This window comes from Dermacentor silvarum, chromosome 4 (genome assembly GCF_013339745.2).
Source record: "Dermacentor silvarum isolate Dsil-2018 chromosome 4, BIME_Dsil_1.4, whole genome shotgun sequence".
NCBI lineage: Eukaryota > Metazoa > Arthropoda > Arachnida > Ixodida > Ixodidae > Dermacentor > Dermacentor silvarum.
The window spans coordinates 32,303,215-32,327,800 of NC_051157.2; the positions used below are offsets into that span (position 1 = coordinate 32,303,215).

At 46.1% G+C, this 24,586-nt stretch overlaps 1 protein-coding gene across 1 annotated transcript in view; it reads right to left on the minus strand.

The window, feature by feature from the left end:
• Positions 1–821: 821 nt before the first annotated feature.
• The window catches only part of LOC119448501 (uncharacterized), a 36,230-nt gene continuing 12,465 nt past the window's right edge, over positions 822–24,586 (minus strand). The window contains exons 5-8 of the mRNA XM_037711765.2: positions 23,253–23,312; positions 15,365–15,448; positions 11,111–11,345; positions 822–1,006 (exon numbers count right to left, since the gene is read on the minus strand). Coding sequence (XP_037567693.1) covers positions 822–1,006; positions 11,111–11,345; positions 15,365–15,448; positions 23,253–23,312 — 564 coding nt within the window. The remainder of the gene's footprint in view (positions 1,007–11,110; positions 11,346–15,364; positions 15,449–23,252; positions 23,313–24,586) is intronic.

Below are 24,586 nucleotides of genomic sequence, written 5' to 3' on the forward strand. Positions count from 1 at the left end.
GTACCCGCTGTTATTCGTATTCCCCCAGCATGTTGGCAGCCCCTCTGCAGTAGTAGCGCGGAATACTGATCCCACAGAGCGCACGAACACCGACGCCTAGCGGAAGGTTAGGCATACGAACACACAAAATGCAAGCTTGCAAACAACGTTGTGTCTATCCTAAGCATGTGTTTTGCTTTGGGAAACTTCGCTCTCATCTTTCTACTCCCTCTTTTCCTGTTTAAGGCAATAAACCGTGTGCTTTTTCGGTTAACATTTCCCTACTACGTCGCTTCATAAGCTTTTTCTCTCTCTCTATTCTAAGTCAAACATCGTTTCTTACCTATTCCTAAGCCGGGTATACTCTTTTTGGCATAAAATATTTATGAAACAGCCTCAGACACGCTGACTCACGTTTCGATAGGTGGAACTATCTTTGTCACAGGCGGCCCTGTCAACTTTGGCGTGTTAGTTTCAGGTGATTAGTGCAATGACGTTACGTGGTGTCGACGCTTGCCATCCGCCTTCTTCAATTGTGATTTCCTTCTCTTGGCACCATGAACTCGAGGACGCACAAAGCGCTTTGTGCGTCCTCGCATTATTTCTTGCTCGCGCAGCTGACTCAGCCCAAACACTGATAGTTAAAAACAGTGATCTACCTAACTGTTCTGTCCCGGAACTACTAATTTTCGGAATTTCGCTCAGCAGATAGTAAAGATCTCGATTCTCCGCGTAGCACTGGAGCGGACAAAGGAAAACACCTGTCCAGAGTTCCCTGTGCATCCAAGAAAGCAAACTGCAGGCGTGTTCATGCTTGTAGTGGATCTCTCATAGTTCGTCTCTCACCAGTTATAGAAAGTTTCCGGTACCTCGGCCTCTGCAGCTGAATGCTGCAGCGACGCCTCAGCTGTGGACAGGGGCAGAGCGCTTGACGTGTCGTCGATTCCGTAGCCGCACTCCTTGGGACGTTCCGGAGTCGGCGAGTTTTCCCGTGCTGGGTTATTACTAGCGTCCTCTGTAGTCTTGCCTAAAAACAGTGGGAAAGGAGCGAACTTCAGACCATGAAGCAGACTAGACCGAATTAAACGACAGTCACTGCAACAAAAGAGTCGCATTTGCGCCCGAAAGGCGAAGCATCGATTGCGATAGCGAATTAGTAGAGAGCTATACGAAGTAAGGATATAGTAGTTTTATCGGCTGTATAAACTTGAAAACATTCGCTTACTAACGAGTTAACAAGCATGGTGCCAGCGCGCACAGGCAAACATGAACACATCACACTCGATTATCGCGGACACTCGCTGCCAAAACGCTGGCGTGAGCAAGCGCGGCTGCACCAGCGAGCGAAGTGTAAAGCACTTTGTGAAGTGACCTTCGTGCTGCGTATCGCTTCAACGCAAACTGAGCAGCGAGAACGCAACAAGCACAAAGGTATGAACCATCTGCAGATCGGTTTCAAGATAGGGCGCGCACGAACGCGCGTGGCTGCGCAAAGTACGCAGTTGCCGGCGGAGTAGAAGCCACCCCCCACCCCTCCCTTTCGCGCTGCCTCCCCGCTTTCCTCCCTTTCGTGCGCGAAATTGAGCCGCAATCATCAGTTCCCCTTGCGCTCAGTCGCGAGATACGCAGGTGCTGCGGGAGCACAACGCCGCCCCCCCCTCCCTCCCTCCGATCCCCCCACGGCACTTCGCGCGACGGAAGACAGTGCGTTTTCTCTCCACTTTCCTCCCTCGCGCGGGTCAGATTGAGCCGAGATCGTAGGCTCCCCTCGCGTGCCTTCACTCACACATACAGCATACGGCGCGCGGAGACTAGCTGTGTTATCGCCCTTGGACTTGGTACGGAACATTACGGCGACGGGACGGCAAAAATGCGCCTCGTGTGTCCATATAATCGCTATCGCAATAATATAGGTTCATAACTTTGTTTATTTGTTCGAATACAAAGGTGCCCTCCTACACAACCTGTGCTTCTAAAGATTATGGCTATACCTACATACTGTAATGTCGTTCCCAGATTTGCGTCGCGATCATTGTATTATGCGATGCGTTGTTCCCCTTTGTCGTTTGTCTGTTTATGTACAGTGCAGTTTCTTACACACAACTTTTGAAGTTCCTTTCACGCATGACATTTAGTGCCATTATTTCATGAATATATAAATATGACCAAACTGTGTGGCAACGCGGTTCTCGTTTTTTTTTCTTGCTTAGATGTTTATAACACACTTTTAGAACGGACGCGACATAATTATTTCTTGGAAATGGAAGTGTCTTTTGCAAACAAGACAGGCCCCACTAACCTTATACGTTAGAAAAAGTCACTATACCGGCACCATTACTATCGTATTAGCAAACTGACCCCCTGTGGTAGTCGTATGCACCACCTCCTTTGTGTAGTAAATCCAACTACCGTCGCCGTTATTAGCTGCCCTTACTAGAATCTTAACTATATTTGTGACAAGCAGTTACTAGTTTCTGGATAAGTGTATGCTTTGAGAATTTGAAGTTGAACGCGACGAGTTATGCGCACGAGCACTCAGATACGCTGCGTAAGGGGAATGTGTTTGTGTGTGTGCGTATTTGTAATATATCTTGTCTAGGATATACGGTATGCGTAACTCTCTGAACCCTTCAAAAAATAAGAAAGTACTTACAGGCAACCATGTGTAGCATGTTCTCTGAACAGGGGGCGAAATGACGAAACTAACATTCGGGAACCCATGCAATGCATATTCAGGGCCGATGTTTCAACCGTAAGAGAATGGAAGGTTAAAGTAGGCGCATAGAGGAAAGCTCTGAGAAGCAGTGAGAAAGGGTAAAGTATGTGCGTGCCAGTCAAAACTGAAGCAAAATGGGTCATTTTTTATGACGTGCCGTACACTCAAATTATAGGGTTTGAGGCTGGCGTGAGCGCCTTACTGCGGTGTACTGTTCGTATACAGTACGCCGCAGGGAGGCGCTCACGCCAGCCTCAAACCCTATAATTCAAGTTACGAAAGCCCCGATGGTGTCGCTGTTCCGATAAATGGGGGCTTGCGGAACTGAAATTAGTGCTCTCTCGGAGGAGAAAGAGAACATATGATCGAGTCACCAGGCTTACGTTTTGCCTCGATAAAACCGTGCACTCTTATGGACGCTATGCTTTAAAAAAAATATTGTAGACTTTCGGAGTTTCTCTGGAGGGTCCGGCAGAAATGAACCTTTTATCCGCGAAGTTTATTCATTACGAATAGACAACTTATGTAAGCTATTTATGGTCTACCGTTCTTCGTAGCTTTTGAGAAGATGGTCAAAAAAAATCTGCTAATTTTACAAATCTGTAAGCTCTATATAGACATTCAAGGACTATTCATAGATTTGTAAGGTCTTCCAAGGCTTTGTATGGATTTCTAGGGCATGTATACAAAATACGTGGTTGTGGACAACGTTAATAAAGCTGATATTTCACATAATAACCACAAAATTTTAATTGTGGGAGACTTCAATGCACCCCTAATTTCATGGTTAATAATACTGTCTGCATAAGTGATAATACTTATGCATTTAATTTTTTTTCAAGTAATATCCGCCTCTTCGAGTAGACCAACTCATGAACTAGAACTGTGCTATCGGCCACAGGCAACCTTTAAAATTTTTGAAAGTGTTCGCTGAAACACCCTGTATATGTAGATCATCATGTTGCATGATGAGCTTTCTTCTGCATCCGCATCCTAGTTTTCTGTTTCCCTATTTGTTTCTGTTTCCTGACCTTACATTGTCTGTGGTCTATCACATTTCTCTTCTCTGTACATTTTGTCTAGCTTATTACTTTTTAAGTGCACCAGTACGAAGGCCCCATAGCTGCTTCTGTGCTCTAAAATAAAACCTGATTGATTGATTGATTGATTGAGTGAGTGAGTGATTGATTGATTGATTGATTGATTGATTGATTGATTGAAATTAGTACTTCATATGAAAACACAGATTTACAGTGGGAAGAGAGGCAAACAGGGAGTGAGGGCGCTGTAGTCTATTCGTATAGACAGGCAGCCAATGCATAGAGCACTACACTATTATTATAGAATGTCGATTTCGCTTCTATGAAAAATACGTACAGTAAACAGGAAAAAAAATTGTACACATGGAAAGTAAATTATCATCATCAGCCTATATTTATGTCCACTGCAGGACGAAGACCTCTCCCTGTGATCTCCAAGTAAATTATAAGGTGTCCTAAACATTCTACGGATGGCCTAAACCTATTTATGGCGGTATGAACACGAGCCAGCCTGACAGGCACAATTTGGAATACTGCTCTCAATAGTGCCTCCGCTATTTAGGCGCCTGCCTACACTTAGCCAATCGCGAACCGTGTACTTATGTGCAATCAGCTGTGCGAAGTGTGATGCCAGTTAAATTTGTATCACTCTATCTTTTGCACTCTATTTCGATATCACATCTAAGCGTCTGGACCGTCTACAGAGAGCGCACGTGGTCTTGAAGTTTATAGACTTATTAGTAGTCTACGTAGTAATCCAGACTTATTACAAGTTGCAGTTATAATCAACTGGAGTCTGTAAAATGTCTGTAAGCCATGAGGTGCACAAGATAACGAAGTCGGTGCTCATGTAAATAAGTACAAATATTTTTATAAATTAGAAACGGTGTAATTTAGGTTTTGTTTGAACTTATAAAGCCGGCGCCGGCGACAACAGTTCAGAATTAATCAGCAGTTTGGGCACTCGCATCGCTGGTTGTAGTCAGTCGCTTGTCGAATGACGAGCTTTATTTAGCAAGTAATGACTTTTGGCAATTCGATCCGTCGAAATCTGACACTACAGCACGTACATCCATCCCCCAGGCTGCGTGGTTTAAAGCATTAAAAGGGCACAGTAATGAAACAGTAGTGAAACAAATTGGGGTAACCGCGTTCGGAAAAGCAGCCACGAAATGTTAGGAGTGCCATCATTCCCGCCTCTCCTAAGTTCACCCCACCAAACGTGTTATTACGGATTCTGCAGGGTCGATATTTTCCTGCGATGAGATAAAATTGCGCTGGGATTCGCTATAGTGAATGTTGATTTTTCATTTTTAGGGCGTTGTTTTAGTTAGACCTAGTAAATAGCCCATAGCGGGCTCAGTTATGAACCTTATTGGAGCTTTCAAAATAGTTCCGCCCAAACTGCCGAAACCAAAGCTGACAGTCAAGCTGTCACTAAAACAGTTTCGCTCTTTTTATACTGAATGCTATAAAAAAGCACTACCTCTGGAACGAGTCAACGACAAAGACATAAAAAAAAAAAGAATTAGCGTAGCTTGCTGTGGAGGCGCAATGCTAAATAGACAGCGGAGCTGATGGGCACCTAGCTAGCCCTGGCTTTTGGGCTAGGCTAAGCACTATCACATCATCCCCAAAATTTTCCGGAATTTATGAATTATTAATCGATTACACATTAGCTATTGATTGGCTATCGATTGGCTATCGCAAGGTATTGGCCACCTATTTGGGCTAGGCTAAGCACTACCAAGTCATCCCCAGCATTTTCCGCAATTTATTTATTGTTGATCGATTAACGATTAGCTATTGATTGGCTATGGATTGGCTATTGCAAGGTATTGGCCCCGTATTTGGGCTTGGCTAAGCACTACCAAGTCAACCCCAGCATTTACCGGAATTTATTCATTATTAATCGATTATCGATTAGCGATTCATTGGCTATCGATTGGGTATCGATGACTGACCAAGCTTAAGTAGTCCCAACCATGCTTAGCTAGACTTAACCACGCTCATCTTCGATAGTTCACAGGGGTATGTGCCATTGCGGTTGGACCCTTTCTGCACTGCCACCAGGATCGGCCCACATTTTCTGTTCGCACGTTACGGAATAACGCTCGGCTTAAACAGCTCCGCTGTTAAAAGCTTTAATTACAAGTTACAAGCGTACTTTTCTCCATGGATTCGGGCGCGCGCCCTTTCTCGCCATGGATTCCGCGCGGTGCGAGCGGCTGCGGGAGCTCGCCCGACAGCGGCAACGTCGTCGCCGGGCGAATTCTAAGTTCCGCGCAAAGGAATCCGCAGTGAAACAGCTCCGGCGGAAGGTCAACCCGGAGCTACGGAAGAAGGAAGCGCAAGCCAGACGTAACCGCAGTGAGACCGCTAACACCGCGGGTCGTCAGCGAGAAGTGCAAGCCAAACGACAGCAAAGGCAAGCGAACCTCCAACTTCGGAAGAAGGCTTTCGGATAACGCGCAACGTGCAGAGATGCCACCGACACCGTCCGCGTTTCCCCGCGTTCGCGCCGAACGGACGCGGTGTCCGTGACTGCAGCCGATGTGCCTGGCGGCGGCTCGGCAGGTTTCCACCAGAGAACTGTACACTCGTCGATCAGCGTCGGAAGTCGCTGCATCTTCTCGTCTCGCAACGTTTCAGTATAACTTCCTGTTGTATATCTGTGTTTACTTGTGGTTACGTAATTCCATCACGTGCAACACATGCACATGTAATGCTCGTAGTAGGTGTAACTAACACAGCTTCGCTGTTCGACCATCTTCACGGAATGGAAGGGAGGTATATCTTTTTTTTGTATTGCGATAGCAATTATATGGACACTCCAACCGGATTTCTGCCGTCGTCCTCGCCGTCGCCGTGAGGTTCCCTATAGATAAAATCTTCGCCGCGCGCCGTATGCCCGAGCGGAAGCGTGCGGGGACGCGCGCTATCACGGAGAGCGAACGCACTCATCTCCCACGCGCAAGCAAGGAAGCAGGAAGCCAGCGCCGGAGGGAGCGGGAGGGGGGGGGGGGGGGCGCACTTGTACTCTGCCAACAACCGCGCTCGTCGCTCGTTCGCACCGTCTCTTATCTCCACACGGCTCTGACCTTTATGCGCCGTGCATTCGCCGCTCAGTTTCCGTTGAAGCGATAGACTGCACGTACCTTCGCCCGCTGCGGCGTATGCTTCCTGCCAGCGTTTTGACAGTCCTTGTCTGCAGTCATTCAGTGTGATCTATTCGTGTTTGTTTGTGCGCGCTCACACCACGCTTGTTCATTCAGTTAGTAATAGTCGGGCCACATTTTCCAACGCACGCTACACATGCTATGCTGCCCGGATCGGCAGTGCAGTGCTACAGGTGTGTCCCTTCGCACGCGCTGCCCACGGGAAGCGCTTCTCATCAACACCACCGTTTCACACGCGCCTTCTCGTGGTCATCGAGTCTCTCTTCATGTCGGTCTACTTACGCCGCAGCACACCTGCTTACTTAATCAGCTCATGTTTACTACAATTCATATTGCTACCAAAGCCGCTCACCTTACTTCGTATGACATTTCTGTGTTGCTATCGCATTCATTGCTTCGCCCTTAGGGTGAAACTGTGACATTTTTTCATTCCCGGTTATAGCTGCGACGAACACCGGTGACGGCGGCGGTGGCGGCGGACATCGCCAACCGAAACAGCTATTAGATTGAGCCCATAACAGCTTACGCTGTAAGAATTCATACAGATTCAATGGCCATGTTGAAGACTATGCGAAGCGAAGCGTAAGTGGTAAGTAAAAGCTTTACAGCTAACGCCAATGCGTACAATTAGGTTACGACGATACGTGTATGCACAGGAAAGTTACATTTACGGATTCTGTACCTCTTCTGTCGCAGTGGAACATACCCATTCTGGAGGATTGCACAATGAACAGTGGCACACACCTGTGTAAAACTGCGCATGGAATGCGCAATTTTACGTGTGCGGGCCACTTTATGTGTTCTATCTCGCCCTTCTTTGTCTCTTTTCGTCCCTGTATCTCCTCTCTGCCAGAGCAGGGTAGCAAACCGGACGTGCGTCTTGTGAACCTCTTTGTATTTTCTTTCTGTTTCTTTCTCTCTGTCTCTTTCTCTCTCCGTATGACGCTGAACCAGTGCGAGAGCTTGCGGTGTTTGTGTGCGAGGCTTCTATGTCCTACGCAATCTTCGCAGGCAGTCGGCACAAAACTCTGCAAGCAGTCAACACACAGCTGGTATCGTCATCACTCGCTCGTCAACGCTATTTATGCGGACAACTGGCTCCCTGGCGGCGGGCAGCGTTTTCTTCAAGAGCGCGTTCTCCTCTCGCCTAATTCTGCCGCCAGTGAGCGCACGTACACACACAAGCGTTTACCCAAAGTTGTTTGGGGACTGACTCTCAAGGGAGAAAACAGCATCTATGGAGAGGACCCATCGTGGAGCAAGCCACACCCAGCAGAAGGCCTGCCAGTGACGCGAGAAGCGCGTCTAACGAGCCTTGTGGGAGAGCCCAACGTCCGCCGACACTTAACGTTGCCACACATCGCACAAGTGGACACCTAATGAGCTGACTTCCCAAGACAAAATCAAGCAGCCGTCAGCGCTGTTCGGCGCAATGGTGACTTTCTTCTCCTGGGATCTGTCTGGGGGAGAGAGTGAAGCGGGGGGGGGGGGGGGGAGGCAACCGCCTTGTCACTAGGGGTCAGACGAAAAGTAACATTGACTCTGGCAACTGCAGAAACAGAAATTAAGGAGCGAGTGTGCGGCGTTACGAAGAACGTTGTTCGAGTCTATCTGCGTACTCCAGCCGTGTATCTCGCTGCCTGTGCCCAATCTTTTGTGGGTGCGCTGGTGCGTCCGCTACGTATGTGTAATGTGCGCAGTGCTCGAAACATCTGGGCTCGTATTCACCAAAACGTTCTTACGCTAGAATTGTTCCTAAGAGCTGACGCCAGCCAACTGTGATTAGCGAACGAGGCAGGTCAGTGGCAAGCATCACACAGGAACGAAAGTCTTTGGGAATCCGAGCCCTGGCACCATATTGAACTATTCATAAGTGCACGTGCGAACCAGTCATGATTTTCGGACGAACGAAGAGCTTCGTGAATGGGGCCGCTGATCTCAATCACTATTCAAAGTTTCTTCAAGAAATCGCAAGTGCTTAACTATTCAGGAAAAAAACGTACCTGATGCAAATATCATTGATTATGAGAAGGTGAACCAGCGCAGAAATACGAAGGGACAAGGGCAAGCGCCGAAAATGACCAACCTATATGTGGCCCAAATCGGCACCTTGATAATTATACTAAAACCATAAATTGAAATTGTAGCTCGAATTAACCTTTGTGAAATGTCGTCATAATGCTGCTCCTTCTCCCTTTGCATTAGGAAGGTAGCATATATCGCGGCAGCAAACTGCGTTTCACTGGCCGGTTTGCGCAATACACTGCTATACGTGTGTTCAATAATACGATTGTATGACACTTCCTTTTACGAACCGCTGTAGTGCCCGAACCGCTTTTAGTGCCGGCCGTTCGCCACGCCTTGCCGTGTGGTAGAACGCCCGCCTCGGCTGCGGGTTCGATTCTCACCGCCGCCGGGCACCCACTGGTTCAGAAGGGTACAAGCGTACCCCGGCCTGGCGTTCGGCTTCCTTCAGGGGTGATACGCTTGGGAAAGGAGCCTGCGCCCTGAATTCCCGTCGAAACCAACGTGAGCACGGAAATCAAGTGATGTCTGGACCGCTCCCATGGCGGTCATTTCCCATGTGGCGCCCCAAGCACCTATTGAGGTGGGGGCGCCTTCGGGTTGAGGTCAAACACCCCTTTCGAAACGTTGAGGTCCCATAAAGGCCGAGCACCAGGCGGGGAGCGCGCTTGTACCTATTTTACCGGTAGGTGCCCGGCGGCAGCACTTGCCTCCCACAGCCGCGACGGATGCTCTTCTACAAGGCCGTCTGTGGTTGGACAAGAGGCGCCCAGAGACAAGAGCTGAAATCTCTATTGGGCCCTCTTTCGAGATGTGGACCACCACGACAGCCGAGCACCAGGCCAGGGGACATCTCTACCCATTAGAAAAACCGGTGGGTTCCCGGCGGCACCGGGATTTGAACTCGGTACCTCCCGCATACGAGGCGGATGCTCTACCGCTAGGCCATCGCTGCGGTCAAGTAGCTTAGTATATCAAGCCTACTGAAAAATTTAGATACGCCAAAACAACATTGAAAAAAAAAAAAACGGACCCGTTTCAAAGGGTGGTGGACATGCCACCAATCTCCTTCTTTTTTTTTTTTTCAATGTCGTTCTGGCGTATCTAAATTTTTCAATAGGCTTGATATACTAAGCTACGTTATTAAAAATAGAACGCCCTCTGCCGGCCGTTCGCCACGCCTTGCCGTGTGATCTGGACCCTATTAAAAGCGGTTCGGGCACTACAGTGGTTCGTAAAAGGAAGTGCCATCAATATCCTTAACCCTAGCCGGAATACCATGTTCGAGTGATAGGACGTCATAGGCCTCCGTCCAGGTCTCTGCACGTTCGTTTTAATTTCGTTAGAGACAACATTGTGCGAACGAGTGAGTAACTAAGCCTGGCCCATGAGGTGACCATTCTGCAGTCCGCGTACAACTGCTGCTTCAACTGTTTTCTCCAGCAACTGTTTTCTCCGCTGACACCTTGACACGTAAGTTGGCAAAGTTTAAAGAAGCGTTTCATTCCGAGACTCATTTCAAGGCATGGCAACACAACGATAAAATTTATTTCTCCTTAACATGCCGTGTAATTTGAAACGTGCGGGGGCACAAACTTATGAACGAAGCGGCAGCACTTGGTTGTAAATATTTTTGAACACTGATGGCACAGATTCTAAAGTGAGAGCCAATGGGCACTCCCACAAGTTACTTACTTTCGCGCAGGACAGCAGCAAAAAAAAGTTCAAAGGGCATTTAGTTATCCCTACGTGGATGAATGCGAAAGCACTTCGACCACCAAAGGTCGTGGGTTCAACTCCCACCAATGGTTGTGGGTTCGAGTGCCGCAATGAGCTCTATCTTAATTAAACATGTACCATAATTAACTATACCTTAATAAACTGTTTCTTAACTACATGTACCTTAATTAACACCAAAGGTCGGCGGTGCGACTTCCACCAAAAGTTGTGGGTTCGAGTGACTTAACTCTATATTAATTAAATATGTCCCTTAATTTACTTCGACTTAATTCACCCTACCTTAATTACTTTGCCTTAATTGAAGTCATCAACTGCGTCGATCGACTCACTTGGGCTCACTTAGCTCTTTGGAACATCGTGGTCACGCCAACGCCGGATTTTCCGCCTCATTAGTCATACAATGATTTCACATTAATAAACAGGTGCATTACCTGTCGTGGTGGTGGTCACTGTGGCAACAGGAACGGTAAGGGCCATGAAACTGCAGGGTGAAACACGCGCTCCGTTCTGTGGGAAGGTCGCCTTGTGGGAGATCCGGCGACTGGGCCACGACGCTATGCGGCTGAAGGTGCAGCGGCTGTTGCCATGGTTACTGCCACCTGTGTAGCGCGGTACGGCAACTATCGCCGAGGCACTGTGTGGTCGTCTCGGTGTCGTCTCCTTCGGCTTGTTCATGAAAATAAGAGATGAAAAATATTGTTTCAAACTCTTCGTGTTGAGTGTAGCAAAGGGATACAGCTCTGCAGACAAAAGACACAGACTAAACAACACCCAGTCAATGACTCCGCCTAAGCAGCTCCACTGCAATGGATCCCTTCACGCGACCCAGTAACCCCAGTCATGTGCAACTGAGTGAAAGCTTACGTAAGCAATGTTCAAGATTGGTCTTCACTTGAACGCCACTGCGCAATTCTCAGTAACTGTTTTCACTTGATCCCCCAGCAAGATGACACAGTTATCCTAAGCGGCTGCTTCGAGTTATTGGGGACAAGGTGAAATGCGTAGTTACTCGGAACGTCACATAGTTGGGAAAAACTCATCCAAAGATTCACACCGCAAAAATGGAACATACTGGAGGAAGAGGCAGAGTGTTGCTTGCTGCAGGCGTACTTAGCGTTGCAAACGTTACCCGCAATGCTCCGCTCGAGTGCCACCTGTCAAACGCCGTATCTGAGGCCCGTCCTGTTCCATCTGTTGACACAAAATGGATTCGACCCGGGGCGCAGTACAGCGAGGCGCAGTACTGCGCGCCATCCATTACACATCGACCTACACGGCTCACCGTTCACACTATAGCTCTGTATCACGAATGAACTTTGGGAGGAGCCGAAGCACCTCTCCGCTAAATACTGAGCGACCTCGCGGGAAAAAAAATGTCACTTGCACCTGAGTGCGGGGCAATCCTGCGCTTCTGTCCGTCTATTAACACTTTACATTCTGCGCCAAATTGAGGACTCTAAAACAAACATTGATCGATGTCCGGTGGTCGGGCTTTATTCGGTGTGTGCCAACTGTGTATGTTTGCTTTTATCAGCGTTTATATCATATTTTTCACCCAAAACCCAGAGTACCACACTATGCTGTTAGAAAGGCAACAATTTCCAGTTGCTTATTTTAAAAAAGTTGGCTTTAATTAAGGTGAATTTCGATCTTACTATGCAAATACGTATCATCATCATCAGCCTGTTTTATGTCCACTGCATAACGAAGGCCTCTCCCTGCGATCTCCAATTACCCCTGTCTTGCGCCTGCGTATTCCAACTTGCGCTTGCAAAGTTCATAACTTCATCATCCCATCTGGTTTTCTGCCGACCTCGACTGCGCTTCCCTTCTCTTGGTATCCATTCTGTAACCCTAATGGTCCACCGGTTATCCATCCTACGCATTACATGGCTTGCCCAGCTCCATTTCTTCCGCTTAATGTCAACTAGAATATCGGCTATCCCCGTTTGTTCTCTGATCCACACGCAAATGCGTATAAAACCCAGTAATTATCACACTAAGCAACCGCTCCACCGATTTGAATAAAATTTGTTCCATAAAAACAAATCTGAATTCTACCAGCAGCAGGAAGCATTCTGTTTAGGGCTTCGAGTTTTTTTTTTTTGAAATTAACAAACAATCAGTTTGTTGAAAAAAAAAAGACAGGCACAGAGTTTACAAATACCGAACTCTGCACAAAGAACAAACGTCGCAGTTTCCTGAACTCCACCTGTTCGATAATCTAAGACGCAATAAATGTAATGTAGTATTGGTTTACAGCTTAAACAACATTGAATTCTGGGGTTGAAACCACAATATGATTATGAGGGGCGCCTTAGTGGGAAACTTCGTATTAATTTTGATGACATGGAGTTTTTTAACGTGCGTCGAACGCCTCGTACAAGGGCTTTTTTTTGTATTTCGCCCCCATCGACATGCGTCCTCCGAGGCCGGTATTTTATCCCGCGACCTCGTCCTTAGCAGCGAACGCCATAGCCGCAAACAAGCACGGCGGATAAGTTTACAGCTTACACGAAGCTGTTACGATGCTTACAAGAGGTTTTACAAGAGTTCTATACACAAATTTGTGATATATTTGAGAGTGATTTAAGTGCACAAAATTTGCCAGCTTTAAGTTTCTATGGATGCAGTTCACAGTATTGGGATATCGCTCTTTTTTGCTGAGTTACAACGTTGTAAACTTTATGCTGCAGTTTGGTTCCTTCGAGAATTCTTATTTAAAAAATTGACGGCCTAAATAAAAAATTTACTCACTGCAAGCGGTAGACTGTGACATTTACACTCAAAGGCAAGAATCCTTAACAAAATTGGTGTAGTGTATGCCGAGGAAAACAATTTTTCCGTTCTCATGTTTTAGACATGAGCTCTTGAGGATACAGCTTGCTCTTAAAGACAGCATCTCTCTGTAACTGCAGACGACCCAAGCGTAGGCGGCGACAAAAAATAAAAATGCCGATGACAGATTCGTCGGCTCCACTGTTACTTCTGCGCCAGCGCTTCCGTCGTTTGCCCAAAGACAACCGTGACAGTAGTAAAGCTCTTCTCACGTATGTGGCTTCGCCTGCATCGTCTGCTGCTATGCACTTCTGAGTGTTTGTCTGTAGCGCTGTTTACCTTCGCATCATGTCCCGACTATAGTCCGGCTCGACGCTCTGAGGGATGCTACAGGTTGTTGATGGGATGTTCCACGGACGACCAGCCTTCGAGTTCGTTTCTTCGTCTTTTCTTTTTGGATAGCCTGCCGTGCGCCAAAAGCTGTCACCGCGGTGCAGCTGTCACTGAGCGGTGCGGCCGTCACTGCCACAGCAGCATCACTGTCACCATAAAATTATAGCTGCGTGTGCAGTCAAAAGTGTGACGTCAGCTTCTTCAAACATCTCGGCAGTAGCTATCCTCATTTTTTGAAGTAGCCCGTATGCTTGTGACAAAGGAAGTAAAGACTTTGGCATAAATTGATGCGGCGTGAAACCGAGGCCAGTTTTGATGTCACGTTAAAGTGACGACGTTTGGCTTCTGAAGAAAAAAAGGCTGTTTAAAAAATAATTACATAAATATGCGGATCCAACGCACATCTTGTAATCTATGGGAAGCGAAGCTAGTCCACCCTGCACAATTCCGACAGCTACAAATGTTTTACTTAAGCGCACTGTGAAGCTCGACTTACTCCTTCCATGGCCGACAGTATAGCTTGAAATATTGACAAACGCACTTTTTTTTGCATGGTAAATAACAGAAAAAGGTTGCAACGTTAATGCGACGTATTAAGTATGTAAAAACACATTATGCGCGAGATGAGAGTTTCCTCGTTGTTTTATGCCGCCAAATAGTTTGCGGCTGAAGTGCTCGGAGCCATCGCCCTTCAACAAGTGGGCTGCGCTGCCATAGAGCGCTGCTGGAATGTGCCCTAAACCTTCATGCGATGCCTTAAATATTTGAAAAAAAGGTGCACGTGGAACAACTCCTACTCTCACACAACAACGTCAGACGTGCGTAAGAATCCCTTGCGATGCGAACGCGTGGAGGCTCACAGCCCTAAAACCAACCGCGGTGGGTTAGTGGCTATGGCGTTGTGCTGCTGAGCACGAGGTCGCGGGTTCGAGTCCCACGGGGAATCGAACTCGCAGCCTCGTGCTTAGCAGCGCAAAGCCATAGCCACTAAGCCATCGCGGTGGGTTTGGTTGTCTGGCCCTGTGCGCCGCATTCTGATTAGAATGAATGCAACCTAAAAAAAAAAAACAAACAAAAATTCTCGTGTGTTACTTTACGGCTTCAACAAACGCCATGACCGCTTTGCGTGAAGATTGATTTTTTAAATATTTTATCTTATGGTCCCTTCGTCATTCCTTGGCATGACGCTACATTGGGCTATCGCCAGTATTGCTCACTTTCTGCGATGACTGATAAGTGAATGGAATGAAAGGAAACTCGACACCATAGTTTTATTACGTAGAAATTCTTCAGTATCATTCCTGTTATATTAGCCATTTTGGTGCTTAAGGTTTTTGAGAACGCTGACATAATGAGACCTTAAGTGATCAACGTTAATCCATGACCCTCCTCTACGGCGTCTCTTGTTCAAGTGCACAATTTTAATCGTTTTAAGTAATTTGAATACTCTAGGAATGCCTTTATCGCAGATTTTTTTTTCTTTTTTGTTCCTTTTATCATGCATGAAAACTCACCGACGGGCGGCTTCCCTGACCCATGGTTCTCCTTTCAAGCGCGTACATCTGGTACTGGGAGAGCACGCAGAGTATGCAGTAGACCTGCAGGTAATGCGGGCGTGTCAAGTATTACGCCAACACGTCCTTAATTAAACGAGTCTGCTTTGCAACATCACTCATCTGCATACGACCATTATTTGCGGCCTGTTTCGGTATACAAATGGTTAGTTATGATACATTTCTTTCATATATTTTTGTTGCTAAAGTGTGTAGAAAGGTTTATGGCGTGACTTGAGAATGCTGCGACTACTTTTCTAATTATAGGCGCTACCGCACACGTGGTACATATGACCACTTTCACGTCATTTACTCTACCCACGCCTAGTCCACTGTTACAAAGAAACCGAGCGAGAGTAATGTACATGCATGATGATAAACACGCCTAAGCACGAAGTCATTAGTGAAGCAAATGAGGCAAGCCTCTTCCTTGATTACAGTCGTCTTTCAACCATAAATGTTTGCTCTCTTTTCGTGTTAACTTTGCACCAAATTAACAGCGACGTGCCACTGTGAGAGATCAGACGTGAGAGAAAAGCATGCCATCATTCGGCATCACATCGTTGGTGGTACATTACGAGCCTTTTTTTGCAGCCTCAGCTTCAAGCCTAGTCGAATTCTCGGCCAACGCGACGGCTGACTGTTTCAAGTTCGCGCCGGCAGGAAAAAAAAATTTATCCCGTGCGCTTGCCACGAGAAATTAGTCGCAGCCGATGAGTGGTAACTTTAGTAGCCTTTCTATTATTAGCTACGCGTTAATAATAACCTAGAACTAATGTGACAGAGCAAGTTCATCATAAAAGCTGATAATACAAGCTTATCTATTTCGAGGCTTAATTAACCTTACCTCGAAGCAAACGCGAATAGCCTTCGGAAGATAATAAACACTTCGAGTAACGAAAATTTCTTGACCATAAAGAGACGCAGTTTATTCACAGGAAAGGTAAGGGTGTCTCCTTGACCGTAAATACGTCCACGACAAAGGCGTTATTTGTCGGGCGAAAATCAAATTAATAATTACTGACCTTGTGTCTGTGTCTGAGTGAACCTCACTCTTGTGTCTGATAGCATTGAAATGAACGAGAGCGTAAAGAGCCTCGGCGTTTCTTTTCCTGTAAAACATCTCAGCGAATTTTCATGCAGAGCAGGTTCGCTGTAAGATATATCTCGCACTGTAGGCTTGCTTTCCCTTTTTGCGTGACTCTCCCACCAAGTAGGAAACTCGAGAATGGGGTAGACGGTGGGTATGTGCTGGCGACTACGACCATCTCGGTAGAGACACTTGAACTTTTGAATTCGGCCATGCCAGTTGTACTCCATGACCGAAAACCTGTTTCAAGGGGCACCATGGAATCAGCATTTCTGGTGACGCTCCCAATCCGGCCATTAGGTAAACTTGTTGCTAAAACTGGATAAATTAGATAAACACGGAGAGCTGTAAAGACGATGTCATCGAGGAGGGATATCAACGAGTTCCTCTGCATGACTTAATGCAGCCATCACACTGCGGTCGCTAATGAATGCCGTCAACGTTTCAATGAGCGGAAATCGTGTCTGTAAACGGCACGTGAAGTGTGTTTTTGCTACGTGCCATGGTTTACCGCATGTGTGGTGCTTAGCCAAGAAGAGTACAACGCTGTTCCAGTAGTAGAACTTATTCGTGAAGCACAGTGCACACGCTTTTGACTTTGTCCGCGCTTAGCCAGAGCAAGATTGCGCGTGACGTCCAGATGCACAAGAAAGATCGGCGTATGTATTTCTCAGCACAAACCATCCTTGTTCATTGTTCAGCAGAATCAGTGTCCTCCCTTGCTTCTAAAAAAGCAGAAAACAGTGAAATCTCAAATGCTGGCTTCTTGCTTTGCTATAGGATGGCAGTTTGAATTTGCAATCAACGTAACATGTACTATGCGAATCGGTGCTGCCTTGGACACCATCGATCGCATGCCACAGTTCCCTCACCACCACTCCTGTAGCAAAAAGCCTGAAGCAAAGCGAAAATAACTGACTGGGCTGATGTAAAGTAACGAGTGTGGAAGCTACGCAGACCTTACCATGACGCACGGATTCTCACTAATAGCCTCTGTATTTATATGTACATAAAAATTCCACTGCATCTGTGCAATTATCTCTTAAATTTCTAACTCCTTTTGATGAAACTTGTGCATGCGCCATGCGAACAAGTCGATAGTCCTGTGCAGCATATCACCATGGGACAGGATAAAATGGACTACACCGAACCGGTGTGCGAACCGATTCAATATTGTGAGCCGGTTCGCGAACCGTTATATATTTTAATTTCTCCGAAATGGAACTGAACCGGAAGGAAATCGGGGCGTGTTGAACCCGGTTCGACACCGCGGTTTAAATGTTTTAACTAAATAATGAAAATCTGTTAGCGTTTTTTTTTTCTTTTTTAAGCGAACGTTTCCTTTCTGTGTTTCTTGATATGCCGATATCACTTGTTAAAGATGTAATTTTATTTTGATTTGATCATCAATTGCTATTGGATAGGGTGCCGACCTTGTCAATCTCTTGTAAGCTTTTTGTGTGCACACGGACATCCCTATTGTACACAGAAAATGCGATTGCATTCCTCTGCATACAGGAACGCTTTTTATGTGAAGTAGAGACTTGATTTCATTTCAGTTCATTTTATATTATTGACGTTTTTGTATTATGTTAGTTACACCGTCGGGACCTTTTCTCTGGGTGCTAAATGCCGCACAGAAATGTAGGCAACCAAAAAAAGAAAAATAACGGGAAACGCCACCACTGAGGGATATTCGACGACTCGGAGCCATACAGTAAGTATTCGAACTCTTAAAGTATCGTTCTCATCAACTAAATTACTCTTCCTCAAATTACTTGATATGCATAGTTTCGTTTTCCCTTTTTTGCTCACTCCATTCCTTCAAAAGAATGATAGAAATGATGCACAAAAAAAAAGGAAACGCAATAAAGCTATTCCTCAAGTAATCACTGACCTGACGAACTTGAGACCTCTAGAGAGCCGCCGCTGTTCAGTAGCAATATTTCGACAAACTGATGGAGCGACAATAAAATGAAGTACAGAGGACAAGAGCGCGTGGCAAAATGGACGCATGATACGTGTGAAAGTTGCCAATGCTAAAGACACTGAGAAATTCAAATGATATCCATCCAGCAGCTTTCTTTCCATGTGTGCGCGGCTATGACTATTTATTTGTTTACAAAAAAAAGGAAAATAAAATAAGTTAAAAGAAAACGAACTCTGCGAGAAACTTCGCCGGAGCTTTTACAGTGGCCCGCAGTGGAAAGACCGTTGTTGGCACCACACGCATTTCGGATAAGTTCAAGTATATATATATATATATATATATATATATATATATATATATATATATATATATATAGTGTGTGTGGTGTGTGTGTGTGTGTGTGTGTGTGTGTGTGTGTTGTCAAGTGCCGGTACAAGATCAAAGGGTTAATGCTGCTGGTGAGAGAGAACAAGTCGGAAATTTTCACTCCCAGCTGGAAGCTTCAGTACAAGCGCCAAGCAGTCGCGCAATTTCAACATCCACGAACTTTCAGACTTCATTATTCGTTAACTTTTTCTTTCTGTAACTTCCACTAGTGTCCACGTTTTAGTAGCTTTTATTCTTTTCAGCGTACGTGAGGATTTGAAAGCCCGCCAGGCGGCATGACCTAAATAACCCCCCTTGCTCCAACGTCGGCTCCCACAAGTACATTCTCTAAAAAGACAAAATAAAGCACCGATTCTCATGTTGTGAGAGCTAAATTGAAAGATTTCTTCAAGGCACTTATCACTCGATCACGATTCGTCCGGACCGTACTCTTCAAAGGAATTTGAACGATCTTTAAGAGATGGTGCGAAAACAAGGGAAAGTAAAGCTATCAGGCTTCCTGGAACTGCCGTTCATTTGCACTTTTGAAAGATTTAAAATTCTAACCTTCGTTCTTGGTACTTTTTTTAGAATATTCGCAGCCCACTTCACTATCGACAAAGAACTTTGGCAAGAATACGGTATAATGTTTGCTTTGCTGCCACGCATTCTTTGTCAACTGATCTGCCTCACTCACTCATAGCATTGATATGCGGCTTGTTTGAAAGAGCTGGCGCAGCTCTCCAGTAGTATCAGAGGAAAGAATGTTTTTATATCTCCTACAGGCCCCAGTGCAGCCTACGCAGTGCCGAGTTACTGCATTGGCATTTGGGCGAGATACTGCGTGGAAATAAAGAAGGTAGCTCGTTATGCCCCTATCGCCATATCATCTTTTATGAAGCTACGGACGACGCGGAAGAGGGCTGCAAATTCTGGTAACCCATTTTCTATGCAGGTTTCTTGGCACAACCTTATTTATTAGTCAAAATGCAAAAACAATGCAGTGATCGTGGAATCGGCCGAACTATATCCGAATGTAATGAAGGTCGCTATCTTCCCCACCGTGCGTGCTTTACGTTGCCAGCCGAGTCCCTCGAATCCCAGCATTCATATTCCCTGTACTGTCTACTCATTCTTCTTTTATTATAGAAAATATTCATTTTGGCACATCGATCTTACATGTGATTTCGTGACTGCAGATGAAGCCTGCTGTGCACGTCTGATCAAACATAACTTCAGTCAATTCAAGTTCTCGGTACTCACCTTCGATTCCTCTTTTAATATTTGCAGATATTTATTTCTCGTACACGTTTCCGGTAACTTACGTCGTGTCTGGTAAACGCTGTTACACAAAATACTTTCTTGCGAAGGCAATACATGACCCTGCGCGCGGCGTAAGTTTTACATCACCGCCGGAAAAAAGAACACTGCGTAGCTTTTCTCTGCTTTGAAACAGGCCTGCATATTTCGCACGCATGCATTCTTTTTCTTTGCATGCATTGTGTCCTTGTACTCCGAGGTGTTATCGCTTTGATTTATAGCTCAAGCTTGCGCGCGTGTTCCGGCTCGTTTTTGGCATTCAAGTATTCTGGTAGAGACTTCTAGCTTGGCCGTAAATTATCACTATTAACGAGAGAGAGAGAGAAAGAAAGGTGGGAGGGGGGGGGGATAGGGGAGTTGATTGGCAGAGAAAAGCCTGTTGACAATGTCGTAACTTTCTAGCTCACGACTGGCACCGAAACGTCGGTCCGCAGTGCGGGGAAGGAGGAAAAGAGACCGAAAGATGACAGAGACAGGAACTGCAATGGAATACTTGGTTGCTGAAGCTGTGGGTGTCAGTATAGCAATGTTGGCATCGACATCTTATGACGTTTTGTCCAACTACAACGCCTTTGAAACCTTATTGTGTTACACGAGTGTTCACGTTGAATAAAATAAAAGAGAGAGAGAGAGACTGAATGGGAACGATTATGACACGAAACAACCGCAGTTAAGCAGAATGTAAGAGGTCACTGGAATAATAGTTCTCTGTCCTCTCTAGTTATAGCTTGGGCCACAAGGTGGTACGAACAATGCGGCTACTCAAACAAACGTCTTCCTTAGAGGATAGTATACATTGACGAGAAACTTACTGTCTAATACGCAATGGTAAAACGCCCTCTTGAGATGATCTCGCACCCCCCCCCCGCCCTCGCCCCACTAAAATATATTTTCGGGAAGCTTATTCCCTGCTTTCTTGAACGAACGACATAATGGAGAGAGCAAGGCCGGTATTTTGTAGCGATGCATTATGACTTATTCTATACTAGTCTTATCATCCACGGCTCACGGCAGGCTGATCCCGTTGATAACGCGAGCGGACCGTCGCTCTGACCACTGACGAAGCGTGATAAGCGCGAAAAGGCATTAGCACCGGAAAGGCATCGCTACAAAATACCGGCCCAACTTCGACTGTTCACGCTTGAATTCTTTATGGATGGAGTGGAAGGCGGCTTCAAACGCTTCCTTGACTCAGGCTTTTTCTTTTTTCTTTCTTTTTTTTTTGCGACGTCTTTGACGGAACTGCAGAGTCGTCTACCACAAGCCGCCACCACCCCTATCACCGAATAGCAGTGTCGGTCGTCTGCAAACACACAGACGCTGCGTCATGCCAGCTGCAGACGACCCTGCTGACTATCGCACCTCGCTTGAGCGGACGTTCCGTCGTTGCAGCACTGGCAACGCGGTTTTTGAACGCACGAGGCTGTATGCTTGCGATATGAACTGTGAAGTGCATTAGCGCTCTCGAAGAAATTAGTTTTTTTCTTCTTTTACATCGCTCACTGTATGTTTACATTACGCTAAGACCCCCTGGTGTTTCAATTTCGTCGAATATCAGCCCTGGCGAGCATCATCAGTCGGTTTTGGAGGACACGGAAGTTCGAATATCCACTAAGCTGTCGGGTAGGCTGATCGAGTGGGACGCACTGGACTCGGAAGGCGGGAGGGAATGCGGAGGTAAGACGTTCTTTTTTTTTTTGTTCATTTGTTTTTATCTTTTAGCATTTCTGTTAAGCCTATTATACAATTACACCATTTCGCTTTTCTAATTAAGCCGCAGCTTTTAAGCTGCAACGGTTAACGCTATGAAGAAGTATTGGCACGACGCCTTTAAAGTCCCTTTTTATTTTGTCTAGAATAGAGCAACGATTTGTTGACTGCAGCTCGAAGTTTGACCAATGACGAACAAAAGCATCACAACATACGACCGCTTGTTGACACGAGCAAAAAGGCGAGTCAGCAGCGGTTGACATCGACGAAAGGCAAGGTCTTCTGGGGCGCATTAATGTACCATGGGGTTTGTTGTTTCATGTTTTTCGAGGTTTGTTAATCGGGAGGGAAGAGAGGCTCCCTCAAAAGCCCTTGACTTTCTTTCTTCGATGTCAACCGCACTTTAGCCGCCTTTACTTCACCCATGCCCCCTCACCTAGCTTGAGTATAATGTTACTCTTACATAGAACCTTTTACTAAACCTTTACTTTCTTTCTCGTTAGACTGCGCACCCTTCGGGCATGGAGGAAGGGAAAATATAAGCGGGAGCATCACGTCAAGCAGCCAGCCTTGGCAAGCGAACGCTCCGTGTAGCCAGCAGTGGTGACCCAACGCGTGACATCTTGCGTCGAGATCACGGAGAATCGAGATTTGCCGAGACGTTTGGTTACCGGTAGTTCTTATTCGGTGCGCGTTTGGCCGGCACCTGCTCACATGCAGGAATGCAAAGTATCTTTTTCCTTGTTTTTTTTTGTTTCCTTCATTTTGTTTTTTGTTTATTTGAAGAGTCCAAAATGGTTTCGACCGAGTATTGAAAAAAAAAAAAAATCAACCGGGAGTACTAAAACCTACCGCGCGCTCTGACGTATCATCCGTGCTTTGACATTTTCACCACGTTAACCACGTGTTGGTCCACCACTCTCGGCTTTAATCACGTTGCGGTATGCTCCCTCCTATCCTTTTCCTTCCTCCATGCCTTCGAGATTGGCCTACATTTTTGGTTGAGTAAAGCCACGCTTCCGCTTCCGGTTTTAGGCGCGCGCCATATGAACGAGTGCATCCGGGTTTCATTTCGGCCCTTTTGCGCTAATTACTCATTATCATTGCTTTGTACGTAGCTCGACGCTAACTTGGTGTGTCTTTCCCATTCCGAGATTGCTTTTGACGCCTTCTTTTTTTTTTTTTTTTTTTGTAGTCCTACCCGCACAAGAAGGCATCAAATTGTCTTTTACTATATACGAAATAGTTAGATACCCAGATCTCACGGACAGGAAATCCATTTTAACTCGCCTAAGAAGACCTTGTCTTCCAAGTGATACATAAGCATATGCAGAAAAGACAACAGGCTGGCACCAAGTGAACCATAATTCGATAGCTGTCCTCCATGTATCCCACTTCGTGCACCTGTGGCAACTTAGCATGTGGTAACTTACGTTGATGGAACACAATGTGTAGTCCACGATGTACATGACAATCACAAAAGCGTCGAATTTCTGCAAAAAAAAATAAAAAAGGAGACAATGCATGGTTGGTATCTGCGGATCATTACAAAAGGGGGGAGGGGGGGGGGGCTGAATAAAAAAGGATTACTGGACCACAGTGTAGAATGCATATACTTATATCGGTGCTCACGAAAAGCGATAGGCGACGTCTTATTTGGAAAATCGAGCACGTTATGTAAGAAAAACTGTGCAGCCAAGTGAAAGTGAATGCTATCTGCAGGCAAATGTCACACATGCCTGTCATTGATCTTCGTGCATCTTCAGCTCATTTTTGCGAAACAAATTTTGTTGCTTAATAGGGAGTTCTAGAAATAACATATCCTAGATGGCTTAGCGTACGGAAAAAACCCAAACGCTATTGTAGGCTTCGTGCGTTCTTTTATACTCTCTTCTCGTTTTTTTTTTATCGTTTTTCAAACTTATTTTGTGCACCCGGTAGATTGCTCCATATAACATTTGGTCCCCTATTTCTGAAACTTCCTACTAAAGTATATTACACAGACCGGTTTTCGCGTATGAAAACCACACAGGGACTCCCACAGAAAGAAGTTATGTCTGCGTAACAAGATCCTCTCTAGACGCGAACTGTTTGCATTCGTCACTTCGAGTTTAAGGTAAACGGCCTCGTGTTGGGATACATAATGGTGCATTTACGGGCTTGCTAGCCGTATGCATTATCAATTACCTTGGGACGCTTCGTCCAACTACAACGCGACAGGCATGACTTATATCGGTGTTCTCGACGAAGAACAATAAGAAAGGCTGCGGGTCAACGTTTGTTTTGTAGCCAATGTTATTACACAATCAGCTAAGTAGAATGAGGTCGGCTGTTGCAATAATAGCTCAATGTCTTCCCCACCGTATGGCACCACCAACACCGCTGTTCACGTTCGCACCTTCCCGTAACCTGGTGTGCCGCTAAGGACGGTACAGCGGCAGCGGAAAAAGATTAGCACAAGTGACCGATCACCCGAGCAGATCAATTGCGGCACGCGGCGCCGTTGTTAAATGGGACGCCGGAAACGAGAGTGCCAGGCTCTTTGAAACATGAATCATGTGGCACCTTTGATGTCAGTGTGCACGGTAACAAGAGTGCCGCGTGCCGCAATTACTCTGCTCCGGTCATCAGCCACTTGTGCTAATCTTTTCCCGCTGCAGCTGTATACGTTTACGGATAAGCTAGAGCACCCTAAAATGTAGCACGTAGCGGCCAGGATTCTTGGTCAGTCACTTTGGGGAATACTTTTATACGCCTCTCAGCCCCT